General features: G+C 49.0%; 5 protein-coding genes across 5 annotated transcripts; 3 read left to right on the forward strand and 2 right to left on the reverse strand.

Annotated features, from left to right (window-relative positions):
- Positions 1-1,108: 1,108 nt before the first annotated feature.
- Positions 1,109-4,630, forward strand: STU1 (suppressor of tub2 mutation; the record flags this gene model as incomplete). The annotated part of the gene is made up of 3 exons (XM_044853605.1): positions 1,109-1,576; positions 1,631-2,655; positions 2,704-4,630. The coding sequence occupies 3 exons, from the start codon at positions 1,109-1,111 to the stop codon at positions 4,628-4,630; spliced, it is 3,420 nt and encodes a 1,139-aa protein (XP_044706275.1).
- A 1,437-nt stretch (positions 4,631-6,067) lies between these two features.
- Positions 6,068-9,912, reverse strand: FPOAC1_009176 (uncharacterized protein; the record flags this gene model as incomplete). The annotated part of the gene is made up of 6 exons (XM_044853606.1): positions 6,068-6,214; positions 6,271-6,404; positions 6,457-8,283; positions 8,338-9,606; positions 9,738-9,768; positions 9,826-9,912. 6 exons carry the CDS (start codon positions 9,910-9,912, stop codon positions 6,068-6,070), a joined length of 3,495 nt encoding a protein of 1,164 aa, XP_044706276.1.
- Positions 9,913-13,516: 3,604 nt separating this feature from the next.
- FPOAC1_009177 (uncharacterized protein) lies at positions 13,517-13,856 on the forward strand (the record flags this gene model as incomplete). Its single annotated transcript, XM_044853607.1, has 2 exons — positions 13,517-13,665; positions 13,715-13,856. The coding sequence occupies 2 exons, from the start codon at positions 13,517-13,519 to the stop codon at positions 13,854-13,856; spliced, it is 291 nt and encodes a 96-aa protein (XP_044706277.1).
- A 749-nt stretch (positions 13,857-14,605) lies between these two features.
- On the reverse strand, positions 14,606-15,306 carry FPOAC1_009178 (uncharacterized protein; the record flags this gene model as incomplete). Its single annotated transcript, XM_044853608.1, has 2 exons — positions 14,606-15,117; positions 15,192-15,306. 2 exons carry the CDS (start codon positions 15,304-15,306, stop codon positions 14,606-14,608), a joined length of 627 nt encoding a protein of 208 aa, XP_044706278.1.
- A 1,775-nt stretch (positions 15,307-17,081) lies between these two features.
- On the forward strand, positions 17,082-19,515 carry FPOAC1_009179 (uncharacterized protein; the record flags this gene model as incomplete). Its single annotated transcript, XM_044853609.1, has 2 exons — positions 17,082-17,360; positions 17,419-19,515. 2 exons carry the CDS (start codon positions 17,082-17,084, stop codon positions 19,513-19,515), a joined length of 2,376 nt encoding a protein of 791 aa, XP_044706279.1.
- Between the last annotated feature and the right edge of the window lie 15 nt (positions 19,516-19,530).

Genomic DNA, 19,530 nt, shown 5'->3' on the forward strand with positions numbered 1-19,530 from the left:
AAGGCTTGGGGCTGAAGGGGGAGGGGGAGTGATATAAGAATGATAGAGGGATCTCTTCAAGGGGACCAACAAAGGTTACTCCCAGAGTTCCAGTGCAAGATTGGGTGATGGCTTGTTGTTGAAGCCGAAGATGAATGGAATGGAACGGAGGGGTAAGATATGCTAGGGAAAGGGGCTTGATTCGGAATGATGAAAACGGCGATACAGAGAGACTATAGAATGCTTTGCGAGTTTTGATTATAAAAAATGACCTGATAGATGGGCAAAAGAAGAAGAGCTCAGCTATTATCATAAGAGATGAGATGAAAAGTAATGCCTAGTATCATGAATACCTACCTAGGTGAGGACGACCCCTCAGCAAACCTCCATAATAAAGTCCCAGCTTAACTAATGGATGGAGTGAATGACCCGCGGGGATCAAATACCTAGAGCCCTGTAACTAGAGCTTGGGCCATCCATAGGTAGGTAGTTACTAGTGGGTATCCGTACCTAGTACCTAGGTAGGTCTTGATGAGTTCTGCGGGTGTTCTGTGGCGGGGCAATAGATGCTTGCTCTTGCTTGCATGCCTAGTTACTAGGTACATACATGCATCAGCTCCATGGTTCTTTCCGCTTCTTCGCCGGGGCAACTGCGCCTAACATTGACACCCAAGCAGATAGATAACAACAACCCACTAAACCCAGTCTAGTCGCACTCGGTACCACAACCACAACATTGGATTACAACTCGAGCCAAGACAACAACATATTACCTAGCAACAACAAAGAGCTTTCTCACGCTCTCAATGCGCACGTTTACCAAAACGTCCTTGCCGTTCCGTTCCGTCGCCCACGAACTGTCTCACAACTAAAATCCACAGGTATGTTACAAGCTTGTGCTTCCCCCTTGTTCAGTCTCCAATTTCCCGACAAACACCACATATGTGCATCACCATGATACCTAACTATTTCCTCAAACTGTGACCACGGAGGGGAAAGCCGATACCTCCCTTCTATCCCACTTCACGCCGCGCGCACGTATCGTCTCGGCCCTTCCGAGATTATCACATCTCTCTACCTTGATTGCGACTAATGCGACCTCGATCTTTAGATTCGTCATTAATAACCCATGGCCGACACAAAACTTACCGACCAGCAGGTCGCTGACCTCAATACCATACTGCGCAGCGATTCTCCTCTCGATGCAAAGGTTCAATATGTCACAATTATCAAGTCCGGTATCAAGCAACACAATGTTCCTGAGGCGAGCGTCGCTCAGCTATTCGAGGGCTTGCGCGCCGCTACCACCTCACAGCATGCAGCTCTAGTAAATGCCGGGTTTACTGCGCTGAATCACCTCCTCACACGCCTTTCCCGCCAAGATCCCAAGCTGTTGTCTAAAGAAGCAGCTCGAACTCTACCACTTGTGGTTGACAAGCTTGGCGACCAAAAGGACAAGTTTCGCTCCCTCGCATCGCATTCTCTCGTCACTTTGTTCTCTGTTGCGCCAACCGATGTTGAACGATCTGTACGAAACACAGCTATGATAGGAAAGAATCCCCGAGCGAAGGAAACTTCAATGCATTGGCTATTACAGGTATGTCGTGGCGGCGGCTCTGGTATAAATCCTGCGCATGCTAATGGTGTACAGATGCACAATGAGAACGGTCTCCCCTTTCGAACTTACGTTCCCGTGCTCATGGAACTGCTCGAAGATGCCGATGGAATGGTGCGAGATGCCGCGAAGAATACTGTCATCGAGCTTTTCCGATCGGCGCCAAATGCTGCCAAGTCCGATCTGAAGCGACAACTCAAGACCTTCAAAGTGCGACCTGCAATTGAGCAGGCCATTGTCAAAGAACTGATACCAACATCCAGTCGCCCGGAAACGCCTGCTGCTCCGGCCGAGCCCGCATCGGAACCAGCACCCCGCAAAGCATTCTCTGCCAGCACATCTTCGGCTGCTGAGCGTCCCATCACTCCAGGAGTCGATACAAAGCCCGAGGCCCTAGAGCCCTTGTATGTCAACACCAATCGAGAACTCGACGACATGATTAAGGAAATGGCATGGTTCTTTGAAGGGAAGGAGACGGAACACAACTGGTTGAAGCGAGAGAATTCCGTTCACAAACTTCGAAGGCTCATTGCGGGCAATGTTACTGATTTTTCCGATACCTTCCTTGTCGGAGTTAAGAGCATGTTGGACGGCATTATCAAGGTAATAACCTCCTTGAGGACCAGTCTCTGCAAAGAGGGTTGTGGTCTGATTCAAGAGATTGCCAACACGTTTGGTCCTGCAATGGACCCTTTGGTAGAACAGCTTATGCAATGTTTTGTCAAGCTGTCAGCAGGAACGAAGAAGATTAGCTCACAACTCGCTAATGCGACAGTCAACACGATTCTGAGTCGGGTAACATATACTCCTCGGTTGATGCAGCACATCTGGTTTGCTTGCCAAGACAAGAATGCTGCGCCCAGGACTTATGCTACGGAGTGGCTGAAGACCATCCTGAAAAAGGAGGGCCACCATAAGCACCATATTGAGCACACTGGCGGCGTCGACATAATCGAGAAATGTCTAAAGAAGGGTCTGGCTGATGCTAACCCTGCTGTGAGAGAAAAGACAAGATCAACTTTCTGGGCCTTTTGGGGAATATGGCCTGCCAAAGCAGACACGTAAGTTAATCCAAATATGTTTAGCAGCTTTGAACTGACACGACATAGCATCATGGCCGATCTGGATGGCACTGCACAGAAACTCCTGAATAAAGACCCTAGCAACCCCAATTCCTCAAAGACGGCAGAGCCGACAGTAAGACCTGGCTTAGGGCTGTCCAAGAGCACTATGGGCACTGGCAAGCCTAGCAGTATTCGCGAGGCTATGATGGCTCAACGCAAAGCAAATGCAGCAAAGAATCTTCCAGCCCGGCCTGGTTCAGCCATGGCTCAGCTATCACCTGAAAAGATCAATACTAGTGTATCGAGCGTATCGAGCAAACCTTCAGGGACTCGATCACGGCCAGAAACCGGCGGTATGTCAGGGGCTCCAATGCGACCGAGCAGGAAACGTCCCGAGATGGCGGCGCGTCCTGCGACGGCTGGCCCATATTCCGTTCGCGACATGGATCCTGGAAGTCCCGAGAGTGTCAGGTCCAAGACGCCAAAGCCCCGAGAGACCACTCCTAAGAGGACCGGCCCTCGAACAAGACCTGGGCACGCTTCACATGCTAGCGAATCAAGTTTAGCATCACCTTCTTCTGTAAGAACTGGTCAAAAGTCAGCGGCATCTCCCCGAGCAAGCCCCACCAAGCTGAAGCAATCGCAATCTACTATGTTGTCCGTGAGCAGTCCTTCAAGAGCTGATGAGGACTTCACTATGGTGATTCCCAACATGGCCAACTTAAGAGCTGCGCAAAGACCTGCACCGGCACCTCAAAGAGCATCATCAGTGCCACCAGAGGCCCCAGAGATGTTGTCCACTCCAGTGACAGAGACTGCACCACAGAACATTCCACAGGCTCCAGCTGAGCCAACATTTGAGCCAGAGTCTAGACCCGAGCTAGAGGCAGTCCCCGCGCCAGTGGTTGAACCTGTGGCTGAGGCGGCAGACCAGACCATGGATGAGGTTGCCAAACCTGAAGAATATGCTCCCACCGTTCCAGAGCCTATTGTTGAGCCAACACCTGAGCCATCGGCACCTATGCAGGTTGACCAGGCTCCAGCGGCCTCAGCTTCCACTCTTCAAGTCTACGAAGACCCCTTCACTGATGAACAGACAACCCCAAAGCCGACCTTCAATCTCCCTGTGCTGGAAGACAAGCCTGTCAATGCCGATGCGGCCAGTCTACCCATTACTCATGCTCAATCTCCCGTGACACAAAATGTGGAAGCTCCTGACAGAACCAAGCAGAGTATACGACTTTTGGAAAGTGGCATCACCAGAATCAAGGCGAAAACTCTCGATGTGCATGGCTTCCGAAAGTTGCAGTCTCTCTTACGCGACAGCAAGGGCATTTTTACCGATGATAAATTTGAAGCTCTTTTGATTGGTCTTTTCCAATATCTCGAGGATTCCTTGAGCGGGACCAGTCCTGAGAAAGCCCAGGATATCAAGGCCCAGATCCTTGCTACAATAAGGCTACTATTGAAAAAGGAACGTGACAATTTTCAGCCTCATGTTTCAAGAGGTCTTGAATCGCTTCTTGAGACGCGCAGTGCATACGACATCCGCGCCCACATTGTCAGCGGTGTTGAAGTGCTTGCTGACGAGCTTGTTACTATTGGTGATGGGTCCGAAATTGTGGTTGTTCTTACAAAGCGTCTTCAAAATGTTGATAGTTCTACCACTGAGGGTAGCCGCATTCTCAGCACCGGCATGCATGTATTGCGAACCATGCTGGATAAGAGACCTAACTTTATGCCTACTGGTACCGAGATTGGCCAGTTGGCTGCTCTTGCTGGCCGATGTCTCGCCTCTGCAGATTCTGGTGTTCGCATGGATGCCGTTCAGCTTTGTGTCGCTCTTCACTCAAGGGTGGGCGAGCAGGCCTTCTGGGACGCTCTCAAGGATGTTCAGGACGACCCCAAGAGCTTGATCACGTATTACATTGTCAAGAGACAGCGTGAGCAAGCTCCTACAATTGCTGCCTAGATCCAACAAAGGGGGTCATCAAGCGGAGTTTAGGAAACAGTGGTGGTTTGGCGTTGGTCGACGGAGTTTGGCTATTTGATTAGGATCGGGTAGGTATTTTGGGATTACTCTTATCAAAAACAGTGACGAGCAAAAAAGGTGCCGAGTTTTCACTTCGATGATACACTGGTGGCAGAAATGACATTGATTGATTTTACATTCTCAAGCTTTGGCTATTGAATAGTTGCGCTATTTACTTATGAAGGCCTTGACTACTGTAAACTTACTTAGCGTGTTGTAATTTGGCATGTTTATGCAATCATATTCGCCAACAAGGAAGATGATGAACTCTTCACCAAGGTGCCTCACCTTTATCGTATGGGGGTATATATTATCATCGTGTTGTCGTCCTTGGTTCTTTGCTACGCTAGGTTCTGCTGCCATTTACAGTCCTCGGCGATGTGAGAAAGTTCAGAACGTAAATGATTTCTGGTCATTGTCCAGCTGCTGATCCTGGATAGTTCTAAGACAGCACTACAGGGTAGGCACTATAGGAATCGGACAATATCTAATACCATTCATAAATGAGGAACCTTTAACCCATGCAGGTGATACGTAAACCCCTTACCTAGCATATCCGATGCTGTAAAAGGATTTAAAAACAATAAAAACTCTGGCAGCCATATATGTGACTAGTGCGACTTGATACGCAACCAAAGTACCTACCTAGATAACCACGTCATATATGCTGCTACTTCCCCCCCTTCCTTTTGGGTGTTGTGTAACTGGTGACTTCCCTGGAGGCGGGATAAATACGAGATTGGTAGTGGTTTCCTTCCTCAGAGTTGAGTTGTAGGTCAATGGGTTGAGGTAGAGAGAGATAGGGTAGGTAATACAGAGTTGGTGAATGAACAGACGTTGACTAACGACATAATATTTACCGATACTATCCTGACAGGATAGTCTCACTCGCAACAAAGAGGCGTGAGAAAGATACAGCTTATACTTCCAAGAGGAAAAAAAGGCAATCATCTTAGCAAGCAACACCTTTCATCAAACGTACACAAGCTACCTACTGAACCAATACTCCTTCCCCTTCCTACCCACCAAACCACCATCGTCAACAATACACCGAAAGAAAAACGACCAAAACAACCGTGGCCAGGAGAACAAAACAGGCAAGCAGTCGTGAGAAAAGAATTGGATATCATTAAATGTCCTGGCACAAAAACGCCCTGCAGGTTGAATGACACATGCAAGCAAACCAGCCTCGACGTTATCAAATCCAATAAGTGCCTGAATAATTTTCCTTTCCCCCCTTTTCCTTGACGACTCTTGTCAGATCGCGTCTCTGTAAGAGTAACCTAAGAATCCACAACTTGATGGTCTCGGTCTCGATCTCGCAAAAGATGGGATGCGGTGTTCGTAAGTCCTGTTCGTATAGATATTCCGAGCTCTCTAAGCATCCTCGAAAATCGTATTACTGTTCTCAATGACAAACTGTATCGCAAGGTTCTTGGCATGCATATCCGTCATTTCGCGCTCAAGGCTTGTATCGCGCATGATGGTAGGCGCAAAAACGACAGCCAGGTTCTTGGGAGACATCTAAAGGAGTATATTAGCTTTGAAGCGCAACATGTATATTGATGGATGTCACATACCAAGTTCTCAGGTTCACGCTGAGCAACGCGTGCAAGATGGAACATGAGGAACTCCAGACAATCACGATGACGTTGAGGCATCGAAGCAAACGTCTTGCGTAGATGATCGCTTCGTTCGTCTTCATCAACAATGGCTGCTAGTTGTTAGCATTTCGTCAGCCTGTTCAAGATCGGTACCAAACTCACCATTCGACTCAAGAACGCGTTCATAGACGTCAAACGTCAGCAAGGGTATCGGAAGCTTGCGGAAATATTGCTTCAGTACACTGGTGACGGCGGTGATATCCAGGTCAGGGTCGGAGATATCAAAGTTCTCGTCTTTGCTGAAACCGTCCTTGATCATGTTGACTTGAGAATTTCCACCAGTCTTTCGGTAGATACCCTCTTGATCCATACCCCTGAGTTCAACTTCCTCGATACATCTTGTTACCACACTGGGAATCTGTCGACGCTCATGATCGGCCCGCTCAGCAAGATCGGACCCAAAGAGAACTGTTGGAGGTTCAGCCGCCTCAACGTTGTTCATGGTACCTGCGGAACCGGACTTGGGCATCGCGTTCTTCTTTCCGAAGAACCCAAAGCCTTGACGTTCGCGCTCACGCTCTTCCTGCCTCCTGGCTTGTGCTCCAGCCGCACCGTGCTTCTCGTGCGAGATGTGACCGTTGGAAGGAGGGCCGGCTGGCGCTTCAACTTGAGCCACCGTCATGTTGTAGGGCATGCCAATGTTCTCTCCGCTCAGCCCGCCCTGCTGCTGCATCCTTTCACGGTCATTCTGGAAGGCAACGACAGCTCTGTTGACACCCTTGGCAACACCCTGGGCCAACCCCTTGGAGCCCTTCTTCCAGTTGAACTTCTTGGCCTGTCCCTTCCTGACCTGTACCACAGTAGGGCCAGCTTCGACAATAGTCTCCTCGTCAGCAGGAACCAGAGTGGCTCCGGTTGATAGACTAGCAGCGTCAAGGTTGACAGACGAGGCGTTAAGACCCTTACCGGCATATATGCCAAGAGCTCCAGGAGACTTGATGTCGCCTCCAATCTGTGACTTGAAGCGTTCTTGAATCTGATGTGTTAGATCGTTGTTCATGTCGGCAAGCTGTGCATTCTTGGACGACAACTGCTCAAATTCAAGGAGGGCGCGATCTCGATCCGCAATAGCTTGATCCTTCTCTTCGCACAACAGGTCCCGCTCTTCATGAAGCTGCTCGATGGTAGCAGACATGGCCGACTTGACCTTATCGAGCTTCTGAACAAACTCTTTAATAGCTGACTCCTCCAAATCCCGAGGGTCTATAGGCGTCTTGGTTTCCTTGGCTCGCTCGACGTATCCGGCCAACACTTCCAGCTGTCGAATCATAATCTCAGTCTGCGTGTCGAGAACAGAAACCGTCTTTCGCTTCTCCACAAGCTTCTTATTAAGGCTCTTGAGATCTTTCTCGGTAGTAAATTGCCTTTCAAGCTCCGCAACTCGTTGCTCCGAATTTCGCAATTGCCGTTTGAGGAAAGCAGGGTCGTCGCCTGCTGTCAGTGACATGGGGCTGCTGATATCCTGCGCATGGTAATCATCAGCGACGGGTGTCCTGGGCCAGCGGGGTGATCCAGTAGCTCGTGTAGTTTCACTGATGCTCCTGGTGTGCCTGTTCCCTGGATGCATCTGGTGTGGTGACTCTACGCTGCCGGTGCGACCATGTCTTACCGCGTTAGAAACTCTGCGGAGTATCGAGGATGAGCCTTCGTCAGTGCCTAGTATCCGTGCCATGTCCTCGTCCATGTTTAAGTCCCCACCGCTGCTCCATCTAGGTAGCTTTGGTGAGACCTTGGGCGAGCTACCATCGTCCTTACAAGATTCCTTTCCTGCAGCATGACCCCTGTTGTTTGGAGGTGCAGGTGCAGAACGTGGTTGCATGTAGGTGTCCGTCTTCTTTTGCTCCGAAATACTTCGGGAAGGCGTCTGGCGCGTGGGCGTGGAATCTTCGGGGGATTCTTGTCGGCTTTGTTGTCGGCTGCTGCCGTTTACTATCCTTTCTGTCAGTTCCTGTGAGTATTTGCGGGATTCAGACAAATAGTTACCAGCTCTGTTAGAGGAAGAGGGAACATCCTTTCTAGCAAGAGGCTTTGCGTTCTCTGGTCTTGAAGATGTTCTTGTCGACGAATCCATCGATGCGCGAAGCTCTTCCTCATCCAGATACCTCGACTCTAGCGATGAACGGGAGGCGGGCGTGGTTGCGTTGCTATCGGAGTTAGGCAGGCCGCCGTGGCCCGCCTTACCGGATTGTCCGTTACTCGTTCTCACAGAACTTGTCTCTGCAGGTATACTTGACGACTGTGAGCTGCTCCTTGAAAGCAGCTTCTTGCTCTTAGGGGCCTCTTGAAGCTTGAAATCTTCGGTGGGCGGGCGGCGACCGCTCGTCTTCTGGGTCTTCTCATCGACACTGGGTGACGGCTTCATAGATTCCGGTCGTGGGGGTTTAGAATGCTTTCGATCAGGTAACTTGGGTGGAGTGTCATGTTCTGAAGTAGACGGCTGACGACCCTTCTCCTGGAAAGCAATATGTGGGGTAGAGGTGCGGGAGTCGCTCCTCTTCTCAGAAGGAGGTTTTACCGCACCAAAATAATCTCGGTCCTTCGATTTGCCTTCTGTCATGTTGTCGGAGGTCGACTTTGGTGTTGGGTGCGGACTTGGGTCTAGAGCGACAGAGATGAGGAAGCCGTCGTCGTTGGAGTTTTCCGTCCGAGACATCATGGTTGAGTTGCGGTTGCTTCGATAGGTCGTGGCAGGCAAATTCAAACCGTCTGGCTTTCGCTCAGGAGAACGAGCCGGCCGTGAGCTACTGCGAGACGAAGACTCATGGCGAGTGTGATTCCGAGGCCGTGGGGAGAGCTCAGTGGCGGTATCTGAATCAGGATCTACCCGGTCGTTGGAGAAGGCGTTTGGTGGGATGGCATTCGCGGGAAGAGCGGGCAGCGACTTTTCCGTAATCATGGGCGAATGCTCTTTTTCTCTCGCTTTTGCAGCGGCTGCAGCTTTTGACTTTTTCCTACGCCTGGCCATGAGCGTTTCGTGACAGCCCATGCAAAATATGCCTTGGGAAGTGCGTGCATATCGCAGGTTTTCGATTTTGCGTTTACAGTTGCGACAACGGAAACATGTGGCACAAAACGCCTGCTCCCCAGTAAGGATAGCCAGGTCTTCAATCTTATTGCCGCAGGCGCTGCAGCTATATGTGCAGTTGTTGCAGATGAGAGATCCATCGCCGAGGAGTAGAAGGTTCGCGTCAGAGTCGAGAAGTGTACCGCAGGTGTTACATCGGAAGCAATCAAGATGCCATCGGTTCCCGGCTGTTGAGAATGTCAGCTTGCTGTGTCATGCCAAAATCCTATTTGTAATCTTTGCGGTGAAGTGCTGGTGATGGTCTGGAAGCACCAGAGCACAACATGTGAAATCTGCTCTCGGTCAATCTTTAACATACCTAATTCGAAAGCTTTGCCTTCTTCGAGAATCTTCCCAGCTCGTTAGCAACACATTACCAAGTTTCCCGCAGAAAGAGCAGAACATACATCTCCACAGCCTTTGCAAGGAAAGACATCGTCGGTCTCTTGTTCCATCCCAGGACTCTCCAGATAATCTTCCACGATACTAGTCATGGTGGGCAATGTGTTGAGGTAAGAGTGAAACTCGGTGTCGTAACTTAGGACGAAGCGATGTAAATTTGGTGCCTAGCTAGAGTGAATACGGCATTCAGACACGGAATTGTTGCAGCCCAAGGTAGCAAGCGACACAACGTAGCTAAAGGGTAGGCGTCATGGACGAGGTCGTAATGTGTAGCAAAGGAAGGAGGCGGATCAAAAGATTGCGGCGGAACAAATCGTCGAGAAATCGGGGCGAGAAGGAAGTTGTTGAGGCGGTCGGCAGGTGTTTGATCGAACGAGGTAGCAATATTTGTTGATGGCGTCGCACGGCAAGTGTCCTTACTGAGAGACAGATTGACAAGAACTTGAATGGGGTTCAAATTCAGGAAGTAGTGGACAGCTTAGTTAAAGTCAGGGTAATAAGTCAAAGTCGACGCCCAAAGCAAAAGCGAAAGCCAACAGCAAGTTACTAGCAAGCAGACTGAACCAAACCAAACCAGGGGGCGTGTGGAGGGTTTGATGAGGACAAGGGCCCAGGTTGAGAAACGAACAAGGGGCGTTTAACGATGGAGTCGCTAGAAGAAGGTCGTCTGGGTCTGAAGTAGGATGCTGTAATTGTAGATTCGACGTAGGAAGCAACGGAGGTGAAGAAATCCCTTCGAGAGAGAAGCAAAGCTAAGCGATGTATGATGGGCGATGTTATGGAGGGAAATGTCCCAGTCGATATCGTTACTGCAGGACGGATCGGCGTACAACGGAATGGACGGTGGCTGTATGTAAGATGGATGAGGTATCCGTAGTCTAGTCTACCAAATGGGAAATTCGACCCAGGGAATAGAAAGACGACAGCGACAACAACGACGTAATAAGGTCAAAGGGATGATTTATGATGAGAGACATTGACTATCATGTTCGTGTCTGCTACAAGACGAAGGCAAGAATAGAAAAGAAAGAGTGGATGGATTAGATTGGATTGGATTGATTCCGGATATGTCGTGGTTCTTGGAGAGAAGGACGGATTGGAATGAATGGGGCCGTCTTGTGGGATCCGAATGTGGATGGGATGAACAGTCACTGGAGGGGGGCGGGACTCAGAGCTGGATGTTCCTGTTTAAAGGGGGGGTTCCTTGGGGCCCAGGGGATCACCCACTAAGGCTGGGACATTGAACAGCAAGAGGGGTCAAGCCTCAGGGGACCAGCGCGCTAAACGGCCCCTAACCGTTCCAGGCCTGGGCTGGCAGGTGCTTAGGTGGCTTGAGGTGAGTGATATGGAGGTATCCATCTTTAGGAGACTGTCATTCAATGAGAGATGTCGAGTGCTTTGAGCGGTCGGGCTTTTTAACCCAGAGGCGCAGGGATTACATAGTAGTACAAACATCAGGGGTTGCAGCGTTTTCGTGCTGTTGAATTTGGTGATTTGTTGTCTCGTATGGGGGACCCTACGATACATGCCGTGGAATACCATCTGTTGTTTGGTCCTATAAGGTACGACAAACCTTGATTCGATCAAGGACGAAACGTGCATAGGCTGATTGGATGTTTAATATAAACTTCCGCCGGGCCTTCAGCCTATTCGATATTTTGATACGGATACTGTGATGTGATGTTGTTGCGGTCAACCACCCAACGATCCCGAGTCGGCCATAGTAGGGAGGCTTGTATTGGAATGATATTGACCCACGTCGCAGAACAATTGCATATCCCTTGATGTGATTATACATACATACAGCAACAGAGTAGGATAATTGATTACAACTCTCTCACATGCTGGCAAATTAACTTTGTATGCGTTGCTACGGTATAGTCTAGGTAGGTGGCTAGGGAAACCTTGAGCTGCATAAGGAGGCGCTGCATGATTATTCATAGATCATGAAGCCGTCAACATCAATCAATTCGAATGGGAACTGAGTCAAGACTGTATCTTCTACCAAGATGACACGTTGTAGCTAGGCTTAGACGTTAACTGTCTTGTAGAGATACAGGCGATATGCGGAGAGCTGAGCATGGCTTTGATTAACAATCTTGTTCGCTCAAACCTATCATGGTAGTTGATTCTACAATCAATCTCCTTCCCACCTCCATCCAAGAGACTAGCAATGCACTTAAAAGAAACAGACAGACCTGACGCCTGGCTAGTGCATGCCGCTAGACACAAAGTCAAAGGGGCAGCCTTGAGTAGAGGCTGCAGGGAACGCACAAGATAAATCAGGTCAAGTCAAGCTTTGATCAAAGAAAGGTACAAATCTTGATATTCGTGTTGGAAGAACAGGAACAGGCAATGCAATGCAACAAAAGAGGCGCTTGTGGCGGCCGCGGCTGGGTGATCGAGCTTCTTCTTTGCAGCGTCGATCCGATGGCAGCTCAGACCCCGCGCCCGGAGAGGGATAGGATCACTAACGAGGTATTGCTTTTGTAGAGATGCAATACGCAATGACAATTGCCATTGGAAATGCATACAGTAGCGGTTCTAGGCGAGTGGGCAAAGGAAGGGATGGGAACACGGAGGTTGGGCCTGAGATGGTGGTATAGACCTAGGAATGAAGTCCAACGCAGACTCGCCCGGTGGCAAACTCACCTCACAGGAGAGCTTCAGGGCCATCAAATACCAATTGGCATCTACCTACGTACTAGATAGACAGTTGTACAAACTCTTATCCACCAGACGGATACCCGCCTAACACGATGGAACCAGGTGCAAGCAGCCATATGAATTAGGTTCAGTGCATATGTATGTCTCTAATCGCTTTGCTTTTTGATTCCTAATTGAAGATCAACGACAGGCAAAAGCAAAGAGATGCATGAAAAATCGAAAAGTCGGTAAGCTACCGGCACAGAGGGGACAAAAGAAAAGTTGACCGTATTGTGTGCTTCCTGTTCCGCTGTTTCAGACAGATTGGTTGGGTTTCCGTACGTACATTTTGCGGACCTGGGCTGGACTCACAATGCATTGACGAAACACACATCATGAAACGTGGATGGATAAGTAAGAGAGGATCCTCTCCCTTGGTTCGGTAGAACGCCGTATAAAATCTGAGTGTCGATGCACTTGCTTTGTCTTTATCTCCGTTTGAAAAGTAACCCTATCGGTCCAAGACCCAGATACCGATGTTCTGTACCCTGATATTCACTTCGTATTTCCTCTACTTCAAGTTGGCCGATGGTTTATCCATCATGAAACCAACGACCCTGAAAAGATATTCAATGCAAGTGCGAGAAAGGGGCATAGTCTGGTGGACATGGCTGCATGGATCGGTTTCGAAAGCAGGGGTCCTGATGGCTTCCACTGGAGCTTGTCACTACCACGTCCCTGGAACTTCAATTTCCCTCGAATATGAGCATCAAACGGTCTGATCTTTAACTTGTCAGCATGTTTTATGTGCAGAGTAGTATTTGGAAACCAGCCTGTGGGCTGACATTGACTACGCTTCCTTGTCGAATGTCACTGTTACTACTGCCTGTGCCAGCTTGTAGTCGAACCAAATATCACACTTAACTAGCCAGCCGTGAGCTCGTATCTCTTGCAACCATCACGAAACTGTCTGTACATAGCCTTGCTTGTTGTAGACGAGCTGACTCTGCCAGATGATCGCGCCACCTCGGGCTCCGTCTTTTCATTACAATGAGGCGATCACTTCCTTTGACAGTCAGCGAGGTATATCTTGAAACTCCAACTCCATCACTTTTACCTGTTTCAAGTTGTCTGTTTTTCTTTTCTTCCCCCCCCCCCCCCCCCCGTTATTATTTCCTTTTGCGGCTATTTTACCAATTGTGGGTGAGCCTGGCACGCGCAGATCGATACAACATCTGACCTCTTAAGGCTGTTCTCATCAAGTTTCATGTTTGAGCCTTTTAACCAGCGGCAGTTTGACAAGTATCAGCCCTTGGTGCCTTGTTCCCCTGATCTGCCACGAGCAAGCGCGCCTGCAACTTATACTGGATCTTCAAATTGGACGCCATGAATGTAACATCTGCAGCCAAGCATCATAGTGGTGTTGGGTTAGTGACAGGCTATATGATCACTTTTATAATATGCACTAAACCTGACAAGCTTTTTATTATCTAAAACCCTGTTTTTGAGGTAAACTTCCCTCCCCAACGGAGTGTTTGGTAGAGATATCAATGAATTACCCGATCGAGGGTTATAACACAGTGCTCTATATCTTCAAGTTCAAGATACTCGCAAGACGGTCCGCATTGGGACCACGACAGTAAATGCTGGGCAGCTGGGTAGATTAAGCCACGGATGTTTAGCAATGGTTGCCTCTGCATGATACTGCATATGAGCTGGCAAAAGTTAAGACGTCAACATTGAAGGACCTTGTCCCAACTTAACCAGACTTACATGAGAATACTGTCACAGAACGTACTGAATTGATACAAATTACTCAAACTAAAACCGATATGGCAAATGCAAACGCCTCATATGAAGCATCTTGAAACGGGTTCTCAGACTTATCGCGGCGCTTACAGATATTTCTCATGAGCACAAAACTTGTGACAGTTACTGCTACTGACACGTCTCATATCACGATGATCATGGACAGTGTAAACTTGATTAACTATCTGGCCTTGAGTTGATGTGATTATAGCGGCCGTTTGTTATCAAACATGTGTGTCAACTTTTGTCTAACCCAATAACAAAATCTCTTGAACGCCCTCCCATCCTCTTTCATACGCAAGCTAAACGGAACCATACCACTCGGCCTTTTTACTTCTTATCAGCAACCATCTTTCTGACCTTGTCGAGCAGTAACGAACTCTCCCTGCCAAGTTTCTTGTTGCCATTGCGATCCCGAGTCTTGGCCATGGCCTTCTTGTACCGGTCCCTCTCGGCCATTTTTTGCTCGCGCTCTTCGCGTCTGCGCTGAAACTCAGCTTGCCGCGCCTCTTGCTCCTGTCGAAGTTGTGCTGCCTTGCCGAGTTGCTTGTCGTAGTAGCCAGGTCGTCGAGTGCGCCGTCTGTTGCCATCACTAGCGGGCTCACCGACTAAGTTCTCCTGAGCCTTTGCCTCGTCTGCCAACATGAGATGTCGTGTAGGATGCATCTTCTCGCCCTCATCTTCTGGTTTCTCTGCCTTGCCAGCGCCCTCTACTGTAGCCTCATTCTGAGCAGGCTCACTTGTCTCAGCTGGTTGCGCATTTTCTTGCTCACGAGCCTTGATCTTCGCATAAGCCTTCTTGACCTTTGCCTTGTGAATCAACTCCTTCTTGACTTTGGTAACTGTGCGATAAAGTGTAAGTATGCGACGTGAATGAAAATTTTGCCAAGGTGAAAAATAGGACAATGCGACGAACCCTTTCTTCGCCAAGGACCGTCTGGCAAATTTTCTGGACCGACTCTGAAGCCGTGCTTAGGCTTCTTGACTTCTCGAGCGGCATCGGTGCCCTCCTTTTCGTGTTTAGCAGCCATGCTTGGGTATGATTTTGTAAGTTCTCTATAAGAGTTGTAGTTGTTGATGATGAGAATTAGAAAGGAACCTATGGGTCCACTTTATCCTCGGTGAGTACCTATCCAATGGAAGTTAGAGCTCGCTTCACCTTGATGCACCTGCAGACGACGACAATTATAGTGGAGATACAATGTAAACTGATTTCAAGACAGGTACCTTAGTAGGTAGGTACTAACCTCTAGCACTTCATTTATTTCTACCAGACGGGACAAAAGTATCAGTTTGGTTCTTGACTTAGTACTAAGGTACTAAACTCGGTACTGTTAACTCTGCCTTTCTTCGTCAAACGATTGACCCCAGATCTTGAGTCGGGCTGTTTGAAAAACTGCCGGTACAACTCTTTTGGGTCACGGATGCATTGCCATGTCACACAAACAAAAGTCCATCCATGTAGGTTAGTAGGTAGTTGAACAGCTGTTGATGTTTAACAGAGGCACAGTATCCGTGCCATCATTGTTACCTAGTTATTGGTCGTTCCTGGTCCAGTTTGCTTCTTTGGCTACATATCTTATTGTCCGCTCGACTAGACTACATCACACACAGCACCAGAAGCAAAATGCCCGCCTGTTCCTAAGGTATATCAGGGTTCATTCCCAGCCGCGCTAATCGTCAGGTATCCGCAAGGGACTGGTTTCTGACTGTAGTTTAGCATTAGCGCTGTAAAAAGTTTCCTCTTTTGCCGTGTCTTGTGAGTCGCAAAATGGAGTTGACTTGAAATGCTTTATACTAGGTAGACCAAACCACAAACGTCATTAGTAGACTTATTAGTACCTAGGTCGTGGCATATCTGGCTGGGGCCAAGGATGTTGACTCCACCTCATGGCCTATGTGTACATATGTACTAACTATCATGTCAAGTCACGCAGGGAATGCAGAATGCACAGCAAGTTCTTGATGTTGGAGACAATGATAATATCAATCGCTGTCATCAGGCTAGATGCTTGGGTGTTACTTTTGGACGTAGAGAATTACTTTACTATCTCTGTCTAAATATTGATACTGCCCAGCTTCAGGCTACCTACGTACCTGCCAACTACTAAACTAAGGCACCTAGCCGGGCTTGTTTGAGAAGGATACACGCCTCCATTTTCACCGCCATCGGCCCCAGTTGGTGATGGCCCGAATTAATATCCTGTCGTATCATTTACTGGACCCTGCCGTTTCTGCCCGCCTCCCTTCCTCCTACAACCTATCTCCAACTGCGAATCGCGTGATCATTTCTTGCTTCTACCTTACTACATCTTTATTTCTCGCCCTTTTCATTCTGCTTTGTTTTTATTCTCATTGCATTCTTTTGGCCTCTCCGGGGGAAGACGGGACCGACTAGACTCTCCATCGTCGTTGTTTTAACTGTCGTCATATCGGTGGATGACGTCCCACGATCCCAGATTCCCCATGTTCATCAGACTCGCCTTTTCTCGACCACCTTGTTGACCCACGCCGTGCTAGACATTTCTCATGTATGGCTTGCATGGCATGATATATCTATCATATCCACTCCATCCAACTTGGCCGTACCAGCTTCAACATCCTGGCCGGCTTTTACAGTACAATAAATTGATTTGATCTGATCTGCAAGGCACCCCAGCCTCAATATCGGCAACCAACACCTGCATTAATGACAATTACCTTATAAAAACAACCACCTTTTTTGACTCTTTTGTCCTTGCGTGTTCATGAAGGATCTTGTTCAGAGACTACACGGCTGCTGTCGCAGCTTCCAAATATCGCTATCATGCCTATCTTCCAAGCCGATTTAGACAATCACAATCCCGAACCCGAACCTGAATTTATCGAGCCATCCCCAATTCATGTGCCTTCTTCTGGGCTGAGACGCCTTTCAGAAGAAAGCATTCGTACTGAACTATGTGAAGGCCTTGTTCCGGACAGTCCTCCCCGGTCCAAATCCCCCCAAGAGCTCGAAGTTGTCGAGAACGCGATATCAGATCGAGCTTCATTGATTGAAAGACTCAAGAGAGCACAATCTCCTCCAACATGGGTCCCAAATCGACATGTACGCTACTGTTGTATATTTTGTACGCGAGTCTTCTTTGCTGACACTTTATTTGCAGCTTGAGTCTGTCTTTCAGCACCAAACTTCCGACATCGAGTCAAAGCACCCTCAGACACCCACAGAGCCTTCCATGTTGCTTGCACCTGCCCAAATAACGCCCGAAAAGAACGGTTCTCTTTCCGATTGCGACAGCAGAGTGTGCGATGGCCTCAGCATCGAAAGACCGAGATCGGCACTGCACAGCGGTAACTTCTCCGAGGAGGAAGCAGTAACCAAGGAACGTACTACACCAGCCGCTAGAGCGCATAATGGTCGATATACTGTACCAGCAGAACCCCCATGGATCGCGACTTCTCCTCCTCGACATTATACGCCGTTCCAGCACGATAAAGGAGTTCCCTTTCCAGCAAGTGCTGAGAGTTTCCGCTCCACAAACTCACCTTTGTCTTCGTCTTTGTCCTCGAGCTTTGCATACAAGCCGCCTACCAGTCCTCTGGTACAAGCTCAGAGTTCTGAAGAGCACGACATGTCTTTGCCAAAAGATCCATTTAGTTTCGTCGGATACGTTGGGACGAGCCACCGCACACCACAGTCTACAGCTTCGTCACCATGGATGTCTCCCTCGCCGAGATACTCGCTACCTCAACGAGTGTCTTCCTATCGACGAGAAGCATTTCCATATCAGGCACACCAACCTCGAAGATCATTGACTTCAACTCCAAGCTTCATGCAACCTGGCGCATCGCCACCAACACCAGCACTTCTTCGACCGCGCAGGTCATCTGTAGCAGCAGAGGCATCGCCACTGCAGCATGCATCCATGGTTGGCTCTTACGAAGAGAGTATTCTCCGAGGCCGTATGTCTACGACTCCTTCTAAGCCACTGGATTTTGTCGCACAAATCGGCGTTCTGGGCAAGGGCAAATGCAAGTCCAGCTTGAAGTGCCCACCACATGTCAGTCTCTCATTTCCAGCTGTATATTACAGCTATAGCAACACATCACATGGACGGTCCAATGCGGATGATGGGCCGAGCCCGTATGTTGGCCAAATCGATCTTGAGAATGGGCTTTCTAACCCAGATGATGAACATCGAGCAAAGAAGAAAGCGCAGAGCCGCGCAGAAAGGCGGCCTGCAGAAGACATAATGGATATTAGCCTCGAAAATCAAACTTCTGAGCATATCACACGTCGAAACTCCCGGGCCAGTCGCCGATCCGGATCCGGATCTGCAAAAGCCCCTCCAGGTGGAAGCTATCGACTTCCAGAAAAGGGACAAATTCAGATCATCATCAAAAATCCAAACAAGACTGCCGTCAAACTATTTCTGGTCCCCTATGATCTGACAGGCATGGAGCCAGGAACAAAAACGTTCGTGCGCCAACGCAGCTACTCAGCTGGACCTATCATCGACAACGCCCCTGCCACGTCCGAGGCAAATACAGATGACCGTCCTATTCTGAGATATCTTGCTCACCTTCACATTTGCTGTCCTGCCAAAGATCGATATTATCTTTACAAGAGCATCCGGATTGTTTTTGCAAATCGTGTCCCCGATGGCAAAGAAAAACTCAGAAACGAAACGACGTGGCCGGAGCCTCGATACACGCCTTATAAACCTGTGCGCGTGATGCATCCGCCCTTGCCTACGCAGTCTAGTCCTGCTGCTATGCTAGCCGTGGACAAGGCTTCGCGCAGACGAAGCGTGGGCTTCTTCCAAGGCTCGTCTCACAACCTCAACATTATGGACAATATGTTCCGCGTTGACGATTCTCCTTCTGGAGGTTCTGCTGGTGGCAACACTTTACCTGTGGATCCAATTCCCTTCTATATTCCTGCTCATGCTCGAACAAGCAGTGATATTAGTAACAGCACAAACACTACTATTGCTCTTGGCAACGATAGCCGTTATCCTGGCGAACCTTCAGCCAGTCGTCCTTCGACCAAGGATTCGAACAATGATCAGTCAGTGGGGCCCGCGCTCTATGAGAAACTCAACAAAGGTGAGCCGGGATATGGCGGCAATGCCTTTGCTCTCAATAGATCGGGTTCATTAGGCGGTGCAGAGGGCTTACTCTCTCAGCGCTTGCGTTCACTGGGGGTCAAGCAGCCTTCAACCCCGGAAACACCTCGTCAGGAGGACATGTCTCCCTAGACAAAAGCTATTACA

Source organism: Fusarium poae, chromosome 3 (assembly GCF_019609905.1).
Source record: "Fusarium poae strain DAOMC 252244 chromosome 3, whole genome shotgun sequence".
In the NCBI taxonomy this organism is placed as follows: domain Eukaryota; kingdom Fungi; phylum Ascomycota; class Sordariomycetes; order Hypocreales; family Nectriaceae; genus Fusarium; species Fusarium poae.